Below are 20279 nucleotides of genomic sequence, written 5' to 3' on the forward strand. Positions count from 1 at the left end.
GGGTGGTGGCGCAGAGTGATATGGTGGTGGCGCAGAGTGATATGGTGGTGGCGCAGAGTGATATGGTGGTGGCGCAGAGTGATATGGTGGTGGCGCAGAGTGATATGGTGGTGGCGCAGAGTGATATGGTGGTGGCGCAGAGTGATGTTGTGGTGGCGCAGAGTGATGTGGCGGTGTCCCTGAGTGATGTGGCGGTGTCCCTGAGTGATGTGGTGGTGTCCCGGAGTGATGTGTGGTGAAGGTCCCCGAGTGCTGTGTGGATGTCCCTGAGTGCTGTGTGGATGTCCCTGAGTGCTGTGTGGATGTCCCTGAGTGCTGTGTGTGACCCTTCACCTGCCACTCCTGCAAGTTCAACTGCATCAGGACCCACACCAAATCCACAAACTCCAAACAGAGCTCCGACACTAACCACCTAAAGTGCATCCTGCTCAACACCCGCTCGGTCCACAGACATGCCATTGACCTTTGGAACCTACTCGACACCACATCGCCGGACGTCGCCTTTCTTACAGAAACCTGGATGAACGCCTCATCAGCACCCGACATCGCCATAGCCATCCCGGACGGCTATAAGATCATCCGAAAGGACCACATCAACCAAACTGGAGGAGGCATCGCCATCGACCATAACACCATCCGCATCACGACCAGTTCCGACGACAACCTCGCAGCCGCCAAACACCTTCACTTCCAGATCCACACCGACCCCAAGACCACACTCCGAGGCACTCTCATCTACAGGCCACCAGGACCCCGCCCACAATTCAGCGAAAACATCACTGACTTCATCAGCCCACACGCCCTCCCCTCCGAGGACTATATTCTACTGGGAGACCTTAACTTCCACCTGGAAAAGAACAACAACAGCAATACCACCACCCTTCTGGACAACCTCGCCAATCTTGGACTCAAACAACTTGTTAACACCCCCACCCACTATGCCGGACACACGCTCGATCCAATCTTCACCTCCAGCAAGCACATCTCCTTCAATCACACCACAGCTCTCCATTGGACAGACCACAGCTGCGTTCACTTCAACTACAAAAAGACTACGGCCCACAACCACCCACAACCAATTCCCCGCAGAAACTGGAACAAAATTACCACCGACCAACTCTTCACATCGCTTCACCAAAACCCTCCTGCAAAATCATTGGACCCAAACCTTGCAGCCACCAACCTCACACAATGGATCACCCACAACGCTGACAAATTAGCACCCCTCAAAAAACATCTAATCAAGCAAGGTAGCAAAAAAGCCCCCTGGTTCAACGATGACCTTAAGAAATCCAAGAAGTTCTGTTGCACCCTCGAGAAAGCCAGGAGAGAAAACCCATCCACTGACAACCTGGCCACCTTCAAGAACGCCCCCGCAAACACCACCAACTGATCCGATCCACCAAAACATCAGCATTCAAGGATTGACTCGACAACAACGCCCACAACAGCAAGGAACTATTCAACATAGTCAAAGAATTTACCAACCCCACCGCCGGCACCAACGACATCACTCCCTCCCAAGACCTCTGCGACTCCCTAGCCTCATTCTTCCACAACAAAATCGCTGAAATACACAACAGCTTTGAAAACCAGTCCGGAGACCATTCCACCCCACCCACCTTTGAACTTAAACCCCCTCCAACAACCTTTGCGCCTGGAACCCTATCACCACTGAAGACACCATAACCTAGGCTTCATCCTGGACTCCTCCCTCTCGATTACCAGACAAGCAAACGCCGTCTCATCATCATGCTTCAACATCCTACTTATGCTAAAAAAAAAATCTTCCGTTGGATCCCCACCGAAACAAGAAAGACGGTCACCCACGCACTGGTCATAAGCCGACTGGACTACGGAAACACCCTCTACGCCGGAACCACAGCCAAACTACAGAAAAAACTCCAACGCATCCAAAACACCTCAGCCAGACTCATACTAGACATCCCCCGCCAAACTCTTATTTCCGATCACCTGAAAGACCTCCACTGGCTCCCGTCAACAAGAGAATAACGTTCTGTCTCCTCACCCACGCACAAAAAGCCCTCTACGACCTAGGACCCGAATGCCTCAACTCGCGCCTATCCTTTTACACCCCCACCCGCCAACTACGATCGTCCAATCAAGCCTTCGCCGCAATTCCAAGCATCCATAGATCCACCATGGGGGGGGGATCCTTCTCCTTAGCGGCCAAAACCTGGAATTCTCTCCCCACCCACCTCCGCCTCACACAGAACCACCTCTCCTTCAGAAAGCAACTAAAAACTTGGATATTCAATAAATAAGTACCCCCCTCCCTCAAGCGCCTTGAGACCCTCTGGGTGAGTAGTGCGCTATACAAATTTTAAACTCGAACTTGATGTCCCAGAGTGCTGTGTGGGGATGTCCCCGTGTGCTGTGTGGGGATATACCCGAGTGATGTGTGTGGTTGTCCATGAGAGATGTGTTGGTGTCCCTGCGTGATGTGTTGGTGTCCCTCAGTGATGCGTGGGGGTGTCCCTAAGTAGTGTGCCGGTGTCCATGAGTAAGGTTAGGGTGTGCCTAAGTAATGTGGTGTTGGCCATGAGTGTTGCCCCAGAGTGATGTTAGTTGAGAAAGTGATTTGTAAAAGGTGACAATGTGAGCATGTTTACATAAAAAAGTAGAAACTATTCTTGTTGCGTAATTACAACTTTTTAAAAAACGTATTGTAAGTAAACAAATGGAAAGCACCTGCAAAATACTAGCATAGCAAAACATAAGAGACTATTTGTCCGTAAATTAAGGGCTATGGAAGTAAATGTAAAAGGCGGAATACGTGGTCAGATAGGAGCCAGTGAGAACGCCCAGCGAAGCTAAAAGTAAAGTCGAGCGACCATATGGACAGGGAGGGAGTGGGCTGCCTGCAACTCGAGCGAGCATAGGGAGGAGGGTGTGGTCTGCCTACTAAGTGTCATGCGTGTGGCAACAGAGCGTGTCGCGCGCCCCGCTGAAAGGATGCAGGATTAAAGGAGGAGTAATGTTTAGTTATTGCTCTCCTGGCTCCGCTGGTCTGTTTACTTGTAACACTTGTTAATTGGCCCATTGTAAGGGAACAGCGTGGAAGTGACACTCTCGGCATGCCTGCACCATAAAGCCCACTTTGTGTTTTGTTTACTTATAAGAAAAAACTAGACTTAAAAAGAAGCTAGATCTTCGGTTTGAGTCCCAGAAAATGTGAAATTACAAACTGGTTACACAGATTACTGAAACTGGAAGGATAAATATAGCTGATGTGTGAAATCTTCAGTCGGTCTTGGGCTTTAAACCAACTATGCTTGGCATGATAGATTTTTCGGCGTATAAGTAGTGTTAAAAACGAAACTACAAGTCCCAGAATGAAAAGTATTGGTCGCTAAAAACTAGGACTGGAGAAATGGATAACCCTAGCGGTTGTGTGCTTATGCTCCTCTGCTTCTCCCATCTCTATAGGGAGGGCTTATAGTGGCCTCTTGTGCCCATGTTCCTATGTGGCCAACCGACCCTCTGCTATTGATGGTGCACTCGCTTCTAGTGCTTAGCTTCGCTCATTCTGAATAGAAACCTACAAGTCCCAGCATGCTTCGCGTTGGTGAAAAATATAGCAGATATCACTGGAGGTGCCCCAGTGACATGGGGCTGTCAAAAGCTTGGCACACCGTCTTCATAGATTTCTATAGCGTTTACATATGAAACGCCCTCATGCACTGAAGTCCAACACGTGATTGTGAACGACACTGGGTTTTCATTTGATTTCTACACGAAAACCCCTCTAGCACAGGAAAGACCAGATCACTTGTGTGCACAAGAAATCACTTGGTTGTAAAAGGAGTTTGCGAGGCAAGAGTTGTGTAGAAGGGGGCTGAGGAGGAAGAAGGAATTAAGAGGGTGGACAGAAGAAAGATGAAAGGAGAGAAGATATAACGCCTACCGGAATGAAATGAGACTGGGAGTTAGGTTTAGGGAAGTGTGGATGTAAAGAGAAAAAAAATGAAAGGAAAAGATGCAAAACGAGGGGCGACTAGAGAAAAGGTCATGGAAATAAAACAGAGGAAAAGGAACAGAGAAGAGGGGAACCAAATGGAACGCAGATACACTAAAGAAAGGAATTAAAGAGAAGAGGCAATACGTGAAAGACTAATAGGAAGAACGCTTGATGAGGTGTGGTGAGAAGAGAAAACGTAAGAGAAAGAAACCAGCCCTCGGCATTGCTGTGATGGGGGGGCGGGGAGAGACAAGAAGGGAAGAATAGGGGAGAGTAAGGGTGTCGAGACGCACAGGGAGCAGTAGCCTTTGATGTGCCGGCCGTGGGCAGAGAATAATTAGGGGAGAAGAAATGCCAGAGCGCACGCTGGGGGAAGCTTGTGGGAAGGAGCCTGGTGGCTTTGATGCGTGCATGTGCTTTTCTCATGGGCACAGCATCAAATCGCCTGTTTGGTTAAGCTCTTGTTAAGCCCCAATTTGTCTTGACATCTGCAATGCGCAAGCGCATTGGCAGAGGTCGAGCCCTAAACATGAAAAACAGGGAGGGGGGTTTGGGGGGGGATTTGGAATCGAAGTGCACACCATTGATAAAAGAAAGTCGCACAATATATACCAACGGCCCGGTGTGAAACATAGCAGGACACAATTGTGTCAAAAACACCGAAAAGCAACATCCCCCTGACTGGGACGGAACAGTGACCCCTTCACGAGACAGGCAGGGACACAAGAGAAGGAGTGAGAAATACCTAGACAAAGGCCTGGCAGAAAAAGGGGTAGATACAGTCCCATACAGACACTGAATAATGACGAGTATCCTGAAGAAGAATACCTGCACCGGAACATACACAAAAGCAACAGTGCCTTTAGGTAGGATTGGTAATTCACAGCCAGTGAAACACCTGGAGCAGAACACAGAACCGTGGATTAAGAGGGACAGCCCTGAACTACTAGAGTAAACCAGAAAACCTCAGCGGAGGCCAGAAACGGAAGGATCTGAACCCCTGCACGCAATAAGCAAAGGGACTGATGTCCCTGCCAGGGAAGTGCATAGGTCACAAGGTAACAGCAGAAATGTAGCTAGTGGAAACACCACCGCCCATAGGCTAAAAGCCCCACAGGACCGGAGCCATGAGAAAAGACTTAAGCACTTCCCCCACACCAAGAAGTGAGAGTAGAACACAGTCAAGACAGGGGCCGAAGGTACACTACCGGCGCCCTGTGACAGCAAACATATCCTGTGTGTACAAACATAGCGTGTCTCCACAGACAGGAAAGAGCTACGGACCAACCATAGACTAGAACACAAAACACCCAGAAGAGAATCGCACCAGCCCCGTGGGTCTCACTAGCAAAGTTAGGGCCTATAATGTTTCTCAGGTATTCCCATGAAAATAATTCACCCTCCAAAAATAAATCGCCCCATACAGCCCCTCGTTACTAAGATAAGGAATCATAATAGTTACGATTTCCTTTTAGCCAAAATTACTTAGTAACATCCGAGCTGTTAAGTCAGACCAAGCCACCATTATTGGCTATTGGTAAGCATGAGCCCTTCATTGATGGGCTAAAAAATTATTTTGAACATCCACGGTACTGAATAGCGTATTTTCTAAATATTTTCTGGAAATGAGTGCAAGGGAAAACGAGTCCCAAATCCTAATGATATCCCGTTCTAATTCTTAAAGTGTGAGCCGGTTGTCTAATATTCATCCCGATAAGTTTACAAAGTATTGCATATAATTAACCTTTTTATCGGTCTTTAATCAACCATGATAATATTTAGAAAATACGCTATTCAGTATTCAGAAATCGTAACTATTATGATTCCTTATCTTAGTAACGAGGGGCTTATATGTGTAAACAGTCGATAAGGAGAGTTTTCTCATTTTCGTGGCAGATATCATTATGTATTTTAACGCTAAAAGGAAACTATACAAGCTACGATGACAAAGCCTCTCAACGAGGGGCTTACATATGTGATTAGCCAATAAGGAGTGTTGTTACTTAACCCCTTCACTGCTGGCCGGTTTCCGCCGCTGTGCGGTAAACAAAAGAACAGGGGCGGGCCATGACGCACCCCAGCCGTCATCAGCACACGAGCACCGTAGTGCATGACGGCTGGGGTTCGTCATCAGCATACAAGGGGTTAATACACAGGTCCCACCATGATAACGTACGCATAGCTGAACAAAAAGTAAACAAAGGATCACATGACCGGATATCTTTCAATGGTTGGACCGCAATGGAAACACCATTGCAAGTCGTGAATGGAAGCGGATGTTATAATACACGGAAACCGGATATAATAGGGATGTCGGACCAGAGAGGAAACAGTTTAAAATAAACACACAGGTGCATTGTATTGAATTTTTGCCCGGGATTTTGTTTGCGGGCGATGATTGGACAAAGGGCTCTTTAAATTTCACAAGCATTATGGGGAAACCTCTATCGGGATTTATCGTACCCGGCGGTCGTGGAGAAGCAAAGCTCCCATCAATTATCGGTGAGTTATTGAGGAAAATTGGAAGGGTTTTTTAATTAAAAAGAATTAGGATGTTAGATAACTAATACGGTGTTGTACGTGTCTCTTGTTTTAATCTCTTTAGATGGTGAATATGGCACGAATAATATGAGTTTTTACAACAGGCATTTTTCCATGATAAGAGATTTGGGGTGAGTAATGCCATTCGCGGAATGTAGATAAATAATTCAGTTATCAGTTAGAACACAATGGAACAAATTAGAGGCTTATATTTTGTACTCTTTATATCAGAAGTATTGGAGAAATTCGTCTGAAGATTAGAACAGTTAAAATAAGAGGTCGATACGAAGTGAAGTATAACAAGTTTAGTGTTCTACAGGTAAACCCCTTTATTTCTTCTTGTCCTGGAGGAAAGTTGTCAAAATTAGAATCGTTTAGGAATACAAGATATATATATGAAAATATGTAGGGGTTTGGCATACCCAGCACTTTTCAGGACTCTCCAAATTTGATGGTACTGTTAGCAAACAAATAGTAAAATTTATGAGACTCTAGAAATGCAGAGGAATGGAATAATAGATATTGGAATATACATGGTCCAGTCAGATTTGGTATTCCACTAACTAATATAATATGTGGCTGTAGATATCTTGAGCGAGGAATGGGTCACATGCCCCGCGATAATATTAAGTTATGGTATTACACCCTTTCAGATTAATGAAAACACATGATCAACATTCGGAGCAATTGATATTCGAAACGTTGAAGTACGCAGAGACTGGGAACATTACGTTAACAATAGTTGAAGGTGAGCCCATAATTTGATTTCGAAATAACTTCCTTATGGCGTCATATGTGCCATATTAATTGAATTTGGAACTGGTTGCCTATATCATCCCGATCTGTCCAACACTTGCAATTAAAGCAGGTTATTAACAATGTAGTATCTAACATTTACCGCCCAACCCATAGGTTTGCGAGAGAGAAAAAATCAGTAATAGTCAATATTGTTACCATATTGGCACCAAATGGTTGAATTTTGTAATTCACAAATGTATAAACATCCTTGTTTACTTTCAGTCCTAAGTATAGGAGAATGTTACTTACACATATTTATTTTATGTTCATGTTCACAGCCCTGATGGCTGTTGGAATCTTAAAGAACATATCAAGAACATACTTAATATTTTTTGTCCTTTCTTTGATTAATTATTGTTTGATAATAACCAAGCTTGTGGTGACAAAATTGTAATTAAAAATTACCACTGCTCTATCTAAATTTCTGTACTCCCAGCTGATTTTTTGATTATATGTTGGCTAGTATAGGGTTAGACGGTGCCCTAGTAGCTGGTTGTAGTACAACTAGACTAACTTAACTATCCCTTAGAGTGCTCCAAAGCATACCCTACGTCGTCCGTATCTTTTGAAAAAAGTAACTAGAAAGGTATACCTACAGGTACGATTGATCCTTTTTGGACGGTTTGTATGTGGCTGCGTGAATGAAAATGGCAGATGAACAAATAGTTGACGTGGGGAATGCTGTGCCACACTCGAGTGGTTCCTCCCTTAGAATACTTTCATGGAATGTGAGGGGACTAGGGGATAAGGTGAAACGCGGCCTGGTACTAAACGAGCTGAAAAGGCACAGACCCCAATTGGCGCTCTTGCAGGAGACACACTTGACAGGAGGGGCCACTAAGGCCTTAGATAAGAAAGGGTACAAGATGATGGTGCATTCGGAGTTTATCGGGCTCCCGGGGAACGGGTATTTTGATTAAAAAATCCTCACACTTCATTCCAATAAGCACAAAAACTGATAGTCAAGGCTGCTTCGCAGCATTGCAGGGGCAATGGGGTGGTCGCCCTCTAACAGTGGTTTCAGTATATATCCCGCCATCCCTCCACTCAATAATGCTTCCAGCCCTTGGTGATTTTTTGTTGTCTCTCCCCGAGAGTGATGTCATTTTGGGTGGGGATTTTAATGCAGCGGTAGATTTACAGCTTGATAGGTTCCCTGCGACAGCTTCACCCGGGGGACCCTCTCGGTTTCAGCGATTCCTAGCAGCAATGGGGTTAGTAGATATTTGGCGTCATGTCCATCCTCAGGACAAACAGTACACATTCCACTCCACAGTCCATAACAGTCTCTCCCGGATAGATTACTTTCTGGCATTAGGAGAAGGACTGCAGCGCGTGGATACTGCAGACATACACCCTCGAGGCATCTCAGACCACTCTGAGATAACTCTAACCATTTCCACCCAAGCAAAATCGCGTATCCGCATATACCCCATTCAAGCATCATATTTCAAAGTCCCAAACATCAGGAAAGCTCTCCAGAAGGCTACAACGCAATATTTTGATTAAAATGTTGCACTGTGGCCTCCTCCGAGGTGCTATGGGAGGCCTACAAGACAGTACTAAGGGGGCAAGCTATAAGCTCAATCGCGGTCCATAAAAAGGAACAGGCGGCTGAACAGTCTACACTTGAGCTAAAACTACGTGAAGTCACAACTTTACACAAGGCTAACCCTACAGATGACACGGCACATACCCTTGCACTCCATCAGCGATTATACACAGAACATGCTCGTCTCACGGTGCAGGGGCACATTACTGATACACAGAATCGGATATATGATGTAGGCGATAAGGCGGGAAAGATGTTGGCCTGGCTCGATAAAAGGGGGGGTAGCTCCAGAGGGATTCAACAGGTGAAAGATAGAAATGGCGTGACGCAAACCAACCCTTGAACAGATAGTAGAAGCACTGGCGGCACATTTCGAACAGGTGTATACTCCAGAGAGGGAGGTGACCGCGGTCATGGCCCACGATGCACAGAGTAGAATAGACATCCCAGTATTACAACCAGAAGCGATAGCCGACCTGGATGTGGCCATAACCAGCGATGAAATGCAGCTGGCCATACGAGCGCTCAAACCTGGAAAAGCTCTCGGTCCAAACGGCATTCCAATGGAATGGTACCAGTCCCAGTCTGAAGACCTTAGTCCGTACTTGCTCGATATGTATGAAGAATGCCGAGAGAAGGGTGCGCTTCCACTAGACCAGAGAACTGCCACTATAGTAGCAATACCCAAGCCCGGTAAACCACAGGAAGAGTGTTCCTCATACCGCCCCATCTCCTTATTAAACGCAGAAAGCAAAATCCTGGCTAAACTCCTGGCTAACCGGTTGATGACTCATCTGCCTGATCTTATCCATCCGGATCAATCGGGATTTATGCCTCATAGGAACATGGCACTAAATCTCCGCAGGGTTCAGGGGGTGCTGGCGAGGGCGGACCAGATTCACGACAACGCAGTTATACTGGCCCTGGATGCGAAAATGGCTTTTGACCTGGTGGAATGGAACTACCTTTTTGAGGTGTTGTCCTGCATGGGCTTCGGCCCGAACTTTATATCGTGGATTAGGCTGTTATATGCGGAACCGATGGCACACGTGGTGACGAATGGCCACATTTCCCGTACATTTTTGCTAGGGAGAGGCACCCGACAAGGCTGCCCCCTATCTCCTTTGCTTTTCGCGCTAGCCCTAGAACCACTGGCTAACCTAATAAGACAAACACCCTTGCTTAAAGGGATACAATGGAAGGAGGGGTGGGAAGACCGGCTGTCCCTCTATGCAGATGACATGCTGGTGTACTTAACAGATCCCGAACAAGGCGTGCCGGCTCTTTTGAATCTGTGTGACGAGCACAGCAGAATTTCGGGATACACAATTAATTGGAACAAATCTGAGTTATATGTACCGAGAGGCCAGGTCCCGACGCTCGGGCCGGACTGTCCCCTGAGATTAGCTGGTTCCTCTTTCAAGTATTTAGGGATCCATGTCACGCGGGATCCACTGGAATATATGAAATTAAATCTGGCGCCACCATTGGAACGCCTTAAGCAAGACGTCAAATTCTGGGCGGGGTTACCATTGACCATGCTGGGAAAAGCAGCATTCTATAAAATGATGTTGTTGCCCCGCTTTCTGTATATTCTAGACAACACGCCCTTTTCGGTGGCGCCGGGATACTTTAAAAAGGTAGCCTCAGTTGTTTCTGGGCTGCTGTGGGGCAATCGTCCGGCACGCATAGCGCAGGCCAAACTACACAGAGGCTGGTACGATGGAGGCATTGCATTGCCGAATCTGCACCTATATTACTGGGCAGCACAGCTTAAGCCCATTAATCAATGGATACATGCCTCGCAATCTGATCCAGCTTTACAAACAGATAGGGCGCAGCTGGGTACCAACAACATGCTCGCCCCACTCAATGACCGCCGTAAAATAAGACTCTTAACAGGGCCTACCAAACTCTCTGTGGAACTATGGCATGTGGCGACGGCCGCGTTGGGCTGGAAGGGGAAAATTACCAAACTCGCCCCGCTCTGGGACACACGTGCCTTGGGAAACCTGAGATACAGCAAAGGCTTCTCTCACTGGGATTCCATTGGAATATCCACAGTGGGCGACATGTGGGAGCGGGGCGAAGTCATTTCATTCTCCCGCCTGAGGGAATTGTATGACCTAGGGCCACACAAGTCATATCGCTACGTACAAATACGCCATGCTTTGCTTGCAGCCATCCCCTCCGGGTCGACTCTACCAGAGTCCTCCCCGCTGGAGGATCGCCTCCTAACTGACTTCATGATAGAAAGAGCGACATCACTGACTTATCGTAAACTCCTGAACAACTTGCCTGACCCGCTGGTTCAATAAATAGCGACATATACTGCCATATGAATCTTTCGTACAGCTAAACTGCACTATTTCTTTTATTTGACCGCATTGTGATTTCCTGATTGTTCTTTTTGTTATTTTCATAAAAAACAAAACAAAACCTTACTTAACTTGCAACGGGATATTGGCCAAATACCTTTCACTCGATTTCGTGATGTGCCTTTTTACAGTAACAGCGTGACCACTGTGTGGATTTTTTTTTTTATGCATGGCTATCAATGTTCTTTATTAGCGGCCGGCCCCTTGGGGTTGTAGGCGATCTGATGTTTCACTATGTGAAGGTAAAATAAAGGTTTAAAAAAAATATATAATAATAATAATAATATGGGAAATGTATGTAAATGTAAATGTGGGATACTTGTATAGCGCACAGTTACTCTACCCGAGTGTCCCGGCGCTGTAGACTGCTGGGGAACCCGTCCTGGCTTTCCCTGTGAGATGGTCCCTTTTTTTGGGTATCTCCAGGGTGAAACCAGGCATCCCTGGCGTCTGTGGGGGCCGTTGTAGAGATGAGGCAAGCTAATGCCCAGAGTTGCCGAGTGTGCTCCCCGGTCGGAGTGGGCACCGATGCGAGAATTATCAGTCCGCTGACCCTGGTCCAAGACCCTGCCGCGTCGGGAATCGAACCCTGGTCCCGGGCCGTTCTCTGCACTCGGGTCTGCCGCCTCTAACCAGTGAGCCACACCTCTCTATAAAGCGCTTGGTTACGCTCAGAAGTGTGTCCCCGCGCTGAAACTGAAAAACTCAGAAACAGAAGTAAGGCGTGAGCCCGGTTATCTTGAAAATAGATGTGTTTTTAGTTTCTTCCGGAAGCTAGATTCAGATGGATGCAGGCGGAGATTAGGAGGCAGAGCATTCCAGCTCTTCGCCACCAGGTAGCAATGGGAAAAGTGACTTGGGCCATTTTTCCAGCACCAGGGCTTATAAAAATATTTTATAAGTAGGCTACATATATCTACAAGATCCCTACCCCAGGTACACCTAGGTGAGACTTCAGGGGTCCTGAATTTGTAAAAATATTGCAGATCCTCCCTCCACAGTGCTCCTACCACCAAAGTCGATTTTGGGCTGCACTATCACACAATGTGGGGAGTGAAATGTGCAATTTCACTTTACCCAGGGAATATAAAACTCATTTCATAAGGGTCTACCTTACAGATACCCGACCCCCCACCCCTGGGACACCTAGGGGAGAGCCTGGGTGTACCTAATGTGTCGAAACATTGTAGGTTAACCATTTTAAATACCCCAAACACAAGTCGAGATTGGGCACAATTTGCTATTTATGGTATAAATCTTTAATTGAAACTTTTCAAAGATATATTCAGCAGTTCAAGGGCAATATCAAAGCTGTACATCACGACCAGGGGATGCCCTAGCCAGGAAATCTGTGCAATATCATACTTAAGGCAGGTCTGCTGGTCTCTAAACTCCCATGCCCTTTTAAATACATGGAGTTGATAGGTAGTTCAATCCCCCTACCCTAATATGTACTAGGGCCCTATGGGGTAGGTCATGCCAATCACAAGGGTACCCCAACCCTTAGTGTACCCTAGTGTATGTAGGTGTTTACACTGTATTCTAAGTGTTGTCAGCATAGCAAGGGTCCTGGGCCTGGTTAGGCAGAACCCAGGGTCAGTCAGAGTCGGTTACCACCAGTATCAGTCAGCAAAATGTTGGGGGATGCCCCGCGCACAGGATTACTTTGCAACACCTATGGAACTTATCAGAGCACTAAACTGTACTTGTAACTAGTAGCAAGATCTATTAAAATAAAGTCACTTCAAATAAATCGAGCTTAGTAGGTAGTGAGCTGGGCACTGCATCAGTCAATATAACAAGATGACTTCTGTGACAATATTTGTAACTAGAGCGGTAGATAGGTGTAAGTAACATAATGCAGATGCATTCACTGGGTAATTTTTATGACCTTGCACATGTACCATATTAAAATTAAAAGAAAGAAAACAGCTATGATAAAATGGAATACCAGGAGATTCATAAAAGATTTAGAAGACATCATGCATTCAAAATTATATTTGTTCAATTTTATATTTAAGGTAATGTTTCAGTGCACACCAAAAACAAGAGCAGATAGATAAGGTAGCTGGAATATAGGTTCCAGAACCATGATTGTTACTCATACCACGTCAACAAGCAACAAACTCCTTTCTGAGCAAAAAAACTGACCATCTTGGAAATGGTCTGTCAAGACAGACACTTACACTTCCCCTGCTTCCTGTTCTCTTCCATTTCAATCCTGCGCTCTCTGCGTCGTTCTTCTCTAGCTTTCTTCTGCCGCAGCCTTTTCCTCTTCTCAATGTCCTCTGCAAAAAATCAACACTTAGTAAACTGACAACCCAGGTGTTGATTCAATATTCTCTGATGCCTCTGCACAAAGTTTGAAGCTCAATTATCAACACACCATGAGTGTACTACCTGAACAAGGCATACAGTCCAAAGTAGAGCAGTTTTCAATCAAATGTTAAACTCGTTGAATGCCAAGAATGCTTTGACAACATACCCTGAAATAACTCTGGCATGGTGTTCCTAATTAAGGTGTTGCTCATCTCCAGCCAGAGGCGGAGAATGCACCCTACATGGGCAAATGTCAACAAAGTAACAAGACCAATTACATTCCCCTTCCATGGTAGGAAAAGTTACTTTACCAAAAAGGTCTGTACTGCTGCAAACCAGCAGTTTGTGCAAGCTCTTTCACCTTCTACTTACTTTTCAAATCCAGTTCAGGTCTTTAAAAGGTACAAATCAAAGCGAAACTGCCATTTTGCCTGTGTGCTTACAACGCAGCCTGTATACATAGAATCACAGTTACTGAAAGTCTCACTCACATAGAATTCATAATTCCTTATTTGTGACGAATAAGTTACATATCTTTGGTAACTCCTTATCTGATGGAGACAGGATTTAGCCGCAGATTCCTTACCTTTAAATTCTCCTAGGTGCCAGACTGGACATGGAAAATGTTCTACAGCAGGACCTCTGCACGTCAGTAAGGGGCGTCTATAGACTCCATAGTCCATCGGATGTGACGTTGACAGTCCAAATAAGCCCTCCGCTGACGTCAGTTTCTTCCGTGACTAATTCCCATGCTAAAAACATGGCACCACTTATAGAAACTGCTTTTGGAAACAGTGTGCCCCAAAAAAACTTTGTAAAACTTTTTTTTTTTTAAACTTAATGAAAGCAAGGGCGCAGCAAGGGATCTGGCATACAAAAGTTAAACCAGTTAGCAGAGCGGAAGTATGGGTGGGTTGGTAAGGAATCTGCAGCTTGAGCTGGTCTCTACCAGTTAAGTAAGGCGTTACTGAAGGGAAGTAACTTATTTATCAGACAGACATCTAGGCACATACCCCTTACCTTTGAATTAGATACCCAAACAATACCATCTCTGGAGGAGGGTCTAAATATCCTGAGTATTGACTAGCCCGCCTACTAGAAGAGTGGCTGGCGGTCAGGAAGGTAGGTGAGGAAAGATGTCTCATCAGAAATAGTGGAAAATCTGTATGGAACAGGTGTCAGGAGAAAAGAACAAGGAGGCATTGTTAAGTACACTTTATAATCATACTACATAGCTCCTCCAATGGTATCCAGACCATAGTGGACAAGACTGAAGGCCAAGGACAATAGCGAATACCACTGGATCAAAGCTCTGTGCTACAGAACCAAGTTATATAAATTGCACCAATAAATGCTTTAGGAAAAGCATTGGGAACAATATGATCATTCGAGGTGAGTAAATACTTTGAGAAAGAAGTGAGCCCTCTGGGTCTATTAAACACTGAAACCAGAGGATGAAGGCTTAGCAATTGCAAAGTAACGAAGTTTAAGTCTCTCCGGGACATGAGGAGAAACACAGCAACTAAAGCAAAAGGCACTACATCCTAAGAAAGGGAGCATAACCTGATCATGGGGGGGAGAGAAGGATATACATATATAGATACACAGTAGAATGAAAAATTCCCAGAAATGCATATAAACGTTTAGAACGGTCATGGGCCGAAGATGTGACAATGGCAAACTGGAAACAGCCACATGGTACTGTTTAAAAGAATAGAGGGAGCGGAGGATATCACACTCCCCCGAAAATCTAAAAGCAATTGGACATAAAACACTATTGACTGAATGGTTACAATCCAGCGGTTGAGAGAACTGAATGAAAACAGCAGGTGAAAAACAACCCAGCAGAATAGAGAAATGAAGACAACTATCAAAGATTGGAAAGATGAAGTTGAACAACTTAGGCTGAAGTTGGAGACAGGAGTCGCACTCCTTGGAGCCCTGGTGTTAAATATTAGGAGGGTCTGTGGTCGACCTCTGCGATCCACAGGATTCAAGGTTTGAACCCAGAGGACATGCAGAAAAAAGAACTGTCAACATAAAATGGAGATATATGCCAAAAACGGCCCAATCCGTATTGGAAGCAGAGAAAGGAAGAAACTGACAAGTTGTCTGGGGAGGGCTTATATGGACTGCCATCACATCCAGTGGACCACATCACTATGTAGTAGCTCAACACCCTCTACCGTTATGCGGAGGTACTGCTGTAGAACGTTTTCTGGATCAAGTCTGGCACCAGGAAATAACTCAAAGGTAAGGAATCTGCACCTACATGTCTATCAGATGTCTAGGACTTTTAGTACACTAGAGGAAGCTAACATCCCATGGTACATTGCAACAGGCAATCATGAAACACAAGAGGCTGGAAAGCAAGTTAATATGTCTTCGCAACTAGGTCTGATGAGTAAACTTGAATTCATGACTAGGATATTAGTGTAGCCTAGATGCATACTTTCAACATATTTAAGAAGGCTTCAAACATTTAAATTAGGAGCTTTGAGGCACACACCCTATAAATATTCAGATAATCTCATGTGGTTGGGGATGTGGAAGATGGCTCGAGGATTTCACCTAAGAGAAATGGTGAAATCATCCAGGTTGGACTAAGCCTACTGGCCACTCGAATCAATGACCTCTAAAGAAGTCCTATGAAGCACTACATTAGAAAATCTTGCGCAACTTAACTCACCCAAAATTGCTCCACCTGAGCTCTATCACGGTGCACATTTCTATCATCCATACAGGTCACATTTGATGGGGACTCACAGGTGAGGATCAGATTAACACATTCAACTGCAGAAATTCTTGCCACAACTTGGTGCGAAGACCACGTAGTGGCTCTCAGCCAGATGGTCTCCTGGCTCAGGCACAGAAGAGGCAGTCTACACCACCCCACCAGTAGGACATCCTAGGAAACTGGAAATGGCTGCATCCAGGACAAAGGAGGACTGCAGTATAAAGCATATGCTCACTTGCTCGACAGTCACGAGACCCGAGGACCAGTCCTTTCAAAGATGCCAACCCCCAACCCCCATGAAGCAGAGGAGACTATGCACCCCTGACTAGAGCATTTATGAGTCACTTTTTGATTCCCTGAAGAGCTCCAAGAGGTGAAACGTGAGCTATCGCAGGATCTGTGTGAGATGAAAGAAGACCTGGGGCAGTTGGGGACATTGCCTCTAACCTGGAAGACAACGAAACTGAAGGATAATGGCCTGGAACACCTACAAGTCTCGCCTCGAAGTACAGCAGTCTGTCCTACAGGCCAGGCATAGGATCTGGAGAATCGCTTGCGCAGAAATATCCGCGAGGGGCACAGGGAGGTGCAGAAGGGTTAGACATAGCGGACTTTGTGGCGGCCCTCTTCCACCACTTCATGGACCCCAACACAAAACACTGTTCAGCTGGACCGAGTGCATAGAGTGGGCCAACCAAAGACTAGCAGCGTGCACTCCCTGGACATTGAAGTGTACTACTTTCAACTTGTAGGAAGCTGGCTCTGTATATACTATACCAAAGTAAGGTATAGTGGGCACACAATCCAGTGGAAACCCAAAGGTAAGCAGAGGTAAAAGCATAATACCTTGCTCTACTTGTGGTAGTGTGGAAGGCTTTATCAGAGGGTAGTGTTAAGCATTTATTGTACACTGAGGCAAGAAATTGTGTCACATTCAGACTGAACTCAGACCAATTTGTTTGCATGCAAATATTGAGTTAATTTATTTCTAGAATCAAGCCACGCCTGGTGCAAGAACAGATGCATACTGGTAATTAGCATATTCCGTTCGAGGCATGTGGGCTGCTGAATTCATATCAGTGCATAGACTGTATAGCAGTATCTCCTCTAGCGGTGGCTACCTGTGCCAGCTGCAGCAGTTTGAAAAAGTTTTGGGGACAGCCTGGCCTACAGCAGCTTGCTGTTTTGCTTGCACGTCTACACAGTAGTGTTTTGTGAAAGTGTGTATGGTGGTCCATGTGGCTGCCTTACAAATGTCTTCAAGAGGAATATTTCCTAGGAAAGCCATTGATGCCCCCATTTTCCTTGTAGAGTGTGCTCTTGTGGGGACGGTTAAAGTGCATTTTGCCTTTTGATGACATATTTGAATGCATTTAACTATCCATCTGGCTATTCCTGACATTGAAATAGGATTTCCTTTGTGTTGTGGTGCAAAAGCAACAAATTGTTTTGTTTTCCTAAATGATTTAGTCCTGTCCACATAATAAAGTAGAGCTCTTTTTACATCTAATGTGTGTAGGGCTCTTTCAGCTACTGACTGTGGGTTTTGAAAGAAAACCAGCAGTTCTTTTGATTGATATGGAAATTGGATGGTTAGTTCTAAGAACCACCCTGTTGGCAGGTACCTGCATGAAAGGTTCTTGAATTGTTAGTGTTTGTAATTCGCTCACTCTTCTGAGTGAGGTAATGGCAACCAAGAATGCAACCTTCCAAGTTAAGAATTGTAGTTCGCATGAGTGTAGAGGTTCGAAAGGAGGGCCCATAAGTCTGGTTAGTACTATATTTAGATTCCAGACTGGGGAAGGGGGGTGTCTTGGAGGGATCATCCTTTTCAAACTCTCCATGAAGGCTTTGATTGCTGGTACCCTAAACAGTGAAAGGTGTTGCCTGTTTTGAAGATATGCTGCTAGGAGCGAGGTGTAGTCTTATAGAAGAGTATGCCAAGTTACATCTTTCTTGATGCAGCAGGTAACATAATGTTTTGTATGGAAGCGTCTAAAGGGTTGATTTGGTTGTTGTTGCAGTAAATAACAAATCTCTTCCATTTAGCTGCATAGCACGCTCGTGTGGTTGGTCGTCTTGCCTCCCTAATGATGTTCATGCAATCTGGGGGCAAGTTAAGGTATCCAAACTCTAAGTCCTCAGGAGCCAGATCGCTAGGTTCATCTGATTGGGATCTGGGTGTCCGATTTCTCCATGGTTCTGAGTTAGAAGATGGGGTGCAAGGCACAGTCTTTGATGAGGAACTACTGAAAGTTCTAGGAACGTGGTGTACCACGGTTGTCTCGCCCATGTGGGAGCAGCTAGGATCAGCGTGAGTGTTTCCGCAGTTTGCGTGCCACCAGCGGGATAAGCAGTGCTGGGGGAAAAGTGTACGCAAATTTGCCTGACCAGTTAATCCATATCGCATTGCCCTGTGACAACGGATGTGGGAATCTGGCGGCAAAGTACTGGCATTTGGAGTTTTCTTTTGTGGCAAACAGGTCTATTTCTGGGTGACCCCACTCTTTGAAGAATGGCTGGAGAACTTGGGGGTGAATCTCCCATTCGTGTAGTTGTTGGCTGTGCCTGCTGAGCAGGTCGGCAATCTGATTGTCCTTCCCTTGGAGGTGTTCTGCTAGGAGAAAAATGTTTTTGGGAATCGCCCACTTCCATATGCTTTGTGCCAGATGGGACAGCTGTGGAGAGTGTGTTCCTCCCTGTTTCTGGATATAGTACATTGCGGTCATTTTGTCCGTCCGGATCAACACCGTCTTGTTGTACAAGTATTTTGAAATGCTTTTAGGGCTAGAAATATCGCTAGCAATTCTAGTTGGTTGATATGCAGCTTTTTCTGTTTGGTTGTCCAGAGCCCTTGTACTGTGTAGTGAAGGAAGTGGGCTCCCCAGCCTGTCAGTGATGCGTCCGCTGTTAGTACTAGTTGTGGAACCGGCTCCTGGAACAGTCGCCCCTTGGAAAGGTTTTGTGGGTTCCACCACTGCAGAGAGTTTTAGTTGTCCTTGAGCCTGGTTCAATTGCCGTGCTAGGCATTCCTGTAATGGGCGCATTTGAAGTCTGGCATGAGGGACAATGAATATGCAGGATGCCATCATGCCTATGAGCTGCATAAAGACTCGAGCTGGCAGAGTGTGTTGCGGCAGGAATTTGCAAATGAGTATCTGCATACTGGCTATTCTTGCTGAGTTTGGATATGCCTTCGCCACTGAGGTGTTTATAGTGGCTCCCAGGTATTGCTGTACGTGGGATGGTTGCAGATGCGATTTTGTGTAGTTGATTGAAAAGCCTAGGCTGTGTAGCAACGGAATTGTTTGAGACGTGTGTGCTGCGCACTCTTGGTACGATTTTGCTTGTATTAGCCAATCGTCCAGGTAAGGGTACACATGGACGTGTTGCCTCCTGAGATGTGCTGCCACTGTCGCTAAGCATTTTGTAAACACTCTTTGAGCCGTGGTAACCCCGAAGAGCAAAACATTGAATTGGTAGTGTTGACGTTCTATTGTGAACCTGAGGTATTTTCTGTGGGCTGGATGGATGGGTATTGATTTTACCATCGCGGAACCAGTAACAGGTCTTATCAATGCATCCTTTGCGCAGGGGTTGGTTCCACCTAGTTGGAAAAAAGCGGTCGTAAAAGCCCTTTTGAAAAAGCCTGGTCTAGATCCATCAGACCTGGCTAATTTCAGACCGATCTCCTTGTTGCCTGGGTTCGGTAAGATTGCGGAGAAACTGGTGAACAGGCAACTGTCACTTCCTGGAGTCTAATGGCTTGTTGCGGAATTCCCAAACGGGATTCAGGCCGGGCCAAGGCACTGATACCGCCCTTCTGGCAGTCGTGGAAGAAGCCAGGAGCATTTTGGATTCAGGAGGATCAGTGGCAGTGATCCTCCTGGACCTTAGTGCGGCTTTTGACAACGTAAACCATCAGGTGCTACTCCAACGACTGTCAGAAGTGGGCCTGACTGGAATGGCCTT

General features: G+C 45.8%; 1 protein-coding gene across 1 annotated transcript in view; it reads right to left on the minus strand.

Annotated features, from left to right (window-relative positions):
- The window catches only part of RNF10 (ring finger protein 10), a 427291-nt gene that overhangs the window by 170890 nt on the left and 236122 nt on the right, over positions 1-20279 (minus strand). Inside the window, exon 12 of the mRNA XM_086942862.1 lies at positions 13438-13539. Coding sequence (XP_086798988.1) covers positions 13438-13539 — 102 coding nt within the window. The remainder of the gene's footprint in view (positions 1-13437; positions 13540-20279) is intronic.

Source organism: Lissotriton vulgaris, chromosome 11 (genome assembly GCF_964263255.1).
Source record: "Lissotriton vulgaris chromosome 11, aLisVul1.2, whole genome shotgun sequence".
Lineage (NCBI taxonomy): Eukaryota > Metazoa > Chordata > Amphibia > Caudata > Salamandridae > Lissotriton > Lissotriton vulgaris.